The sequence below is a fragment of the Nannospalax galili genome, unplaced genomic scaffold, assembly GCF_000622305.1.
Source record: "Nannospalax galili isolate Female #2095 unplaced genomic scaffold, S.galili_v1.0 scaffold398, whole genome shotgun sequence".
Taxonomy (NCBI): domain Eukaryota; kingdom Metazoa; phylum Chordata; class Mammalia; order Rodentia; family Spalacidae; genus Nannospalax; species Nannospalax galili.
The window spans coordinates 113647-119768 of record NW_008341813.1 but is presented as its reverse complement, the minus strand read 5'-3'; the positions used below and the strand labels follow the sequence as shown (position 1 = coordinate 119768).

The window sequence follows — 6122 nt, the reverse complement described above, 5'->3', positions numbered from 1 at the left end:
AAATAAGGAAGACCAAAATGAGTGGAAAGCTTACATTCTTACATTGGAGGGTGGGAAATCACTACCATGACAGCACTGTCAGTGCAATGCATGCAAAATTCCAGCTGCCTTACCTCTTTCTCATTACTAGATATAGAACCCAGGACCTTGCGCATGCTAGACAAACACGGTACCTGAGCTATATTGAGGAAGCTTATTCTGGCTTTTGCTGGCGATAAAGAGACAAATATAAACATAAATGAAAGCAGAGAGGGGGGAGGGAGGGATGGAAAGAGAAAGGAGAGAGGAAGGGAAGGAGGGAAGGAGGGAGGGAGGGATTCCTACAATGTTGCTGAGTGATTCTGAAAGCAGGAATTGGGGTGACTAATACAAATGACTTGAAAATCAATAAATATGAGCAGTGTGAAGAAGAAACACGAATAACCCTAGACTTACAAAGTCACTCCCAGCACATTTGTATCTCTGCACTGAAAGTACCATCACCCCCACCACCCATCCTCCCATCATACCCAAAAGAAAAGGTGAAGTGGGTGCAGGGAAGCCAAGGTGAAGGACGAACCTTAGAGACCCGCAAGCTTAAACCTGCTCCCCGAAACCAGGCCTAGAAAGGACCCTGCAAGGACAGGAGAGGAGGTACCCAAAGGGAAACAGAGAAAGTGATGTTGGCAAGGATGGGAATAACCTTGAAGAAAAGGGAGATGCCCAGTGGGAACAGGCACAGAGCTGCCAGGGCTGCAAATGCCAAGTGAAGTGAGCATGTTTGTGATAATTGCGCACTTCTGGTGGCTTTACAGAGTCTTTACCAGTCTCTATCAAGTTTTGTAAAAATACAGAATTTTTGTTTTACTTTTTAGGCTATCTTACTTTGTTTGGGGGAGCAGGAATATGTGTCACTAGTAAAATGTCCCCAAGCTGGATTGGTGTGGGGGAATCACCTTTTCCTTCTCATTTTGAAACATGCCTCTTGGCTCCCAGGAGGGGATTTCCTGATATTTACACATATGGACACCTTAGAACAAAATGCCTTGTTGTGTGGGGAAATTTGAAATTCATTTTTATATCCTCCTGTCCAATTGGTACTATCCAGGGCAGTGAGTTACCTTGTCTGAGAAAAGACACTTGAGGTTGACTTCTGGCTTCTTCAGCTTGTGCACATAGTCACCCATGCAAACTTGCACCTCCACATACACATATAACCTGAAAATAAAATAAGACATAATTACACATTGTGCCACTGCATTTCTCTGCTCATGTCAATCTTTGAGCTAGACCAAGTAGCCAATGGTTTCTCCTACAGCCTCAACCTGAATGCCTCCTTCCACCAGCTGGTCTTCCCCAGATTCCATCCATCATATTAAGATGCATATGTGCTATCACCAGCATGTTCCATGGCAATAACTACATAGCTCTCTTTCCGCTCTCATTTGATGCTACCTCTCAGGAATATTCCAGGCAACATAGTATTTCCATTGTCTTAAAACACTATCATGTTTTCCCTTTAATTCAGAAAACACTATGCATTTATTTATAGGATAGGATATGCTTGGTTTACCTTTAATTTGTTTCCCACATTTTCTTCCTAGATATTCTCCTTTAGTTTACGGTCTGTAAACTAAAGATTTCCTAAAGAAGGGAAGGTGTGAAGCAGTTTTCCATGGGTGCACACCTCGATGGCGCACTGCCTTCTTCAGACAGTGCGGGAGCTCCCTTTCCCCTGTCCTCCAACGTGTTCCTATTTCCCATCTTTTGCTCCTCTAGTTTATCTTCCCAATGGTTTTGGTTGAAATTTTTGTATATGCAAGTTTCTCCAAAAAGTTTGTTGTTTTTATTGAGACAGGGTCTTCCTGTAGTCCCAGCTGGCCTGGAACTCGCTATGTAGACCAGGCTGACTTTGACTTCGAAAATATATATATTATTTTTGTTGTTTTCGTCATTTCAACTTAAATTTATTGTTCTAAAGTTGTGAATCTAGTGTTTATATTTTCATCTCTTTTAAATGCATTGACTTTGGTGCTTATATTAAATATTTATTGATTTTTTTCCAAGCCAAACTGTATACAGTTTTATTAAAAATACTTTTCATAAACAATCATAGTACTTCAGACATAACATGGATAGGCAAGCATTAGCAGTATAAAAGAACTGTCAGACTACTTTCTTGTATGGAGTACAAAATCAGAAAGCCATCATAAAATCCAATGAAGTTTTCCGCTGATTCTTTGAAGGGGGAAGTTCAGAATGAGGGTGTTTTTTACATGTGTTTCAGAGAATTGGCCCTCTTTCCAGACTGTGTGATTTTTAAGGCCTCCTTGAAGGAAACGGACTGACCAAAATTATTCTGTTGTGAAATAAGTATGCCAGTGGTTTGGTTAGAAGAAATCCACCTAGCTTATAAGATCTATTGAGATTTCTAAATATTTACAACTCACGTATACATGACTTCATACAGTATATTTTATCTTCAGGAAGATGTCTTTGAAGAAACAGGTATTTTCCATTTTTGTTTTATACACACACATGCAAACACATTTATATATAAGCAACTTTGTATTTCTGTTTTACACACACTATTTAAAAACTTAAGCAATTCCTTCTGCTTTGCTCATTTTTCGTTGGGTTTTGTTTAATGAATATCTGCTTGTGAGGGAAGGAAAATCCACAGAAAGACTGACAACCATGCCAGGAAGGCTGACATTCTCAAGGCACTTTGGGGGGAATGTATCATTTAACAAGGTATGGATCTAGAAGAATCTTATCAGCTTCTGCCTAAACAAGCAAGTAGATTTAACGCCTCTCTGCTCTTCACCCAGCAAAAGCTTACTCATATCCTGTGGGATTTGGAATCCTTAGACCCTGAAAGGATCCTTATGACACAGTCTCTGATCTGCTTGGTTTTCACTCCATAGACAACAGGATTCATTGTGGGAGGCAAAAGCAGATAAATATTGGCCACAATGATGTGGCAAGATGGAGGAATGGTGTGCCCCCCAAAGCGATGGGAAAAGAAGGAAAAGAAGGCTGGGCTATAGGAGAAGATAATGGCACAGATGTGCGCGGTGCAGGTGCTGAAGGCTTTCTGCCGGGCATCTACCGAGGACAGGCTGACCACTGCCCGAAGGATCATGGTGTAGGAGACTGTAATGCACAGGATGTCGAAGCCCCCAATCAGGAGGGCCACCATCAGACCATAAACGGCATTAACTTTCACATTGCCACAGGACAACTTGGCTACTGACATGTGGTCACAGTAAGTATGGTGTATTACATTGCCCCTGCAGTAAGGTAGGCGCTTGGTGAGAAAAGTGAATGGAATGATTAGCAGCACCCCCCTTAGGAAGGTAGCAAGCCCAACCTTTGCAATGATAGGATTGGTGAGGATGGTGGAGTAGCGTAGTGGATAGCAGATGGCCACGTAGCGGTCCAGGGCCATGAGCATGAGGACCCCAGACTCCATTCCTGTGAAGGTGTGAATGAAGAACATCTGGACCAGACATTCATCAAATCCAATTTCCTTGCGATGAAACCAGAAGATGCAGAGGGCCTTGGGGATTGTACTAGAGCACATGACAAGGTCCGTTAGAGAAAGCATGGCTAAGAAGTAGTACATGGGCCTGTGCAGGGAGTCCTCATAGAAGGTGAGGTAGAGGAGCCCACAGTTCCCCACCACAGCCACAACGTACATGGAGCAGAATGGGAAGGAAATCCACATGTGCACATCTTCTAAGCCTGGGACTCCATTCAGAACAAAGCAGGCTGGGGTCAGGACTGTGTTATTTTGTATTAGCATGGCCAGACTAATAGGAACATGAAATGTGGATTTTCCTAAAGGAAGAAAGAAAATGTGGGTTATATTTACTATCAATCTCTCCTCTACTTTTAAAAATCATATAAGACATTTTAATGCCAAACAACCAAGTTTTCTGATTGCCAAGGAATAGCTTGGTTGGTGCTTTTATTTACTCTTAATTCATTGATTCAATCGATAAGTTTTTATTGATCAGTTTAAGGTTTTATCACAGATTCTAACTTCATTAGTTATTGGAAAGACAGATTGTCCTCCTCATTGGTTTATAATCCACTGTTGACTTTTCTAAAGGTTTTTTTTTTGGTTAGGATGCCTTGCTTAACTGTTAGCAAGTGTGCACACCTCACAGATGTGATCTTAAAGAAGAGTGGTTTGGTACAGGTATACTAATTGCCTGCCTGTAATCCCAGCACTAGGGAGGCTGAGGTAGGAGATACATAACAAGGGGCTGTCTCAAAAAAAGAAAATAAAAAAGAATATCTCACCAATGGTTAAACACTCTCGATTTGGACTTTTACAACTTGTATTCTTCATGAGTGAGGTTTATTATTGGTTACTGAGGCTCTGTTGAAAGCAATTTTTCTTTTGGTCTTTTTGAGTCAGGGTCTCCCTGTAGCCCCAGCTGTCCTGGAACTCACTATGTAGACCAGGCTGGCCTTGAACTCAAAGAAATCCTCCTGCCTCTACCTCCTGAGTGCCGGGATTAAAGGTGTGCGCCACCATGCCCAGCTGAAAGCATTTTTAAAAATAATGAATTATTTGTTGGTGAATCTCCTTGGTGAACTTTTGACTCGGTCTTCACATTCTTCATGATTCCTCATTATAATCTTTTGCCACATCCGAACGATTTGCATTTCTTGAACAGTATTAAATTTTCTTCAAATTGTTTATAGTCATAATTTAAGAGCAGCTCGTGGTGCTTAGCATGGTGAGTCCATCAATAGTAACAGGTCATTTGTTTCTTCTTTCTACAAATGCCCCTAACTTACCTTCAGGCATTGTCCTCTGAGATTTTCCATTGTCCGTGGCAAATATGTAATGCACATTTCATATACACATTTATATATGCATGTATCACATGTGGTGAATATTCCTATGCCTTACTAAAGGAATCAAGTCTGCCTCATTTATGCTATTTTTCCACTTAATATTTATTATTCAATACTATGTCGACATCGCTGATATTTATTGTTTTCTCATTCTCCTCTCTGACCTCTGGGGGTCATGTTTTTAGGATCATTAAAAATAGAACCCATTTTAATTGGGTTCACGTGAGGAGCAAAAATAAATAAAAGTTTTCATTCGGGCAGAGCCTTTCCCCGCCGACCAAACATGCCAGTCCTCGATACTTCCCAGGTGACCTCATTCACTTGCTTTCTAGTCCCCAGACAAGCTGAGCTGATCTAACCCATCCTGTCTCCAGCCTGGTTCATGAGCACAGCGTCCAGGAGCGCTGGCTATGCAGAGATCCCTAGGCAGGGGGCATGGAACAGGATCTCAGAGACTTCTTCATATGGGTGGGGCTGCCTGACCTGGGATCTGCCGCTCCGCTGCCTGCGTTCTACTCCCCAGAGCCCTGGGGTGGCTAGGTGTCCGAGCTGCAGCTGAGCTCCAGAAGCCCCAGGCAGGCGCTGCACAGTAGTTTTCTCCTCCTGCTGCGCAACTGCTGGGCGGGGTGGACTGCGACAACAGCCACCGCTGCACGTGAGCTGGCGGCAGATTTCCAGCAAGAGGACGCCGGGCGGACCACGTGCATGTGTGAGGGGTCCGGGTGACCTTCCTCCGCCACCCCGGGGACGCGCCACCGGTTTAGTCACTACGGCTCCTCCGCACGCCCGGCTCCCACCACCTTTCAGTGGCCTGGCATCAGGCACCCCTGGCCCGGGTCTGCCCTGTGGGCCACCAACACCGGTGCCTGGACCTGGAACCCCCGCAGCCCGAGATCTTTTCAGGCTTGCCGGCTGCACTGCTGGAAACGGAGCAGCCACGCACTTGTGCAGCAAAACCCACACCTAGAGCTCGCACGTGAAGGCGCACTGTGCAGGCTCACAGGTGAGAAGCGCCACAGCGGTCACCGGGATGGCTGCGCGGTCCACACCTTTAGAAGAGCTCATGAGCCACTCTAGCAAGAACTGGGACCATCAGTTCTCATGTCACCCGGGCCACGAAACTTCCTCTCCCTGCAATCACTTGACGCTGCGTATAAGCAAGCAGCGCATGCAACAGGGACATCTATCCTCGCCACCAGCGCGCGACTGTGGCGGGTCGGGGCGTCCGGTTTCCAAAATATGACTGGTATTTATTGGCATCCTCTGAT

At 44.4% G+C, this 6122-nt stretch overlaps 1 protein-coding gene across 1 annotated transcript; it reads right to left on the bottom strand.

Annotated features, from left to right (window-relative positions):
• Positions 1–2736: 2736 nt before the first annotated feature.
• Positions 2737–3793, bottom strand: LOC103737538 (olfactory receptor 52N4). Its single transcript, XM_008837358.2, has one exon. It carries the CDS (start codon positions 3785–3787, stop codon positions 2822–2824), a length of 966 nt encoding a protein of 321 aa, XP_008835580.1. The 5' UTR covers positions 3788–3793; the 3' UTR covers positions 2737–2821.
• Positions 3794–6122: the final 2329 nt, after the last annotated feature.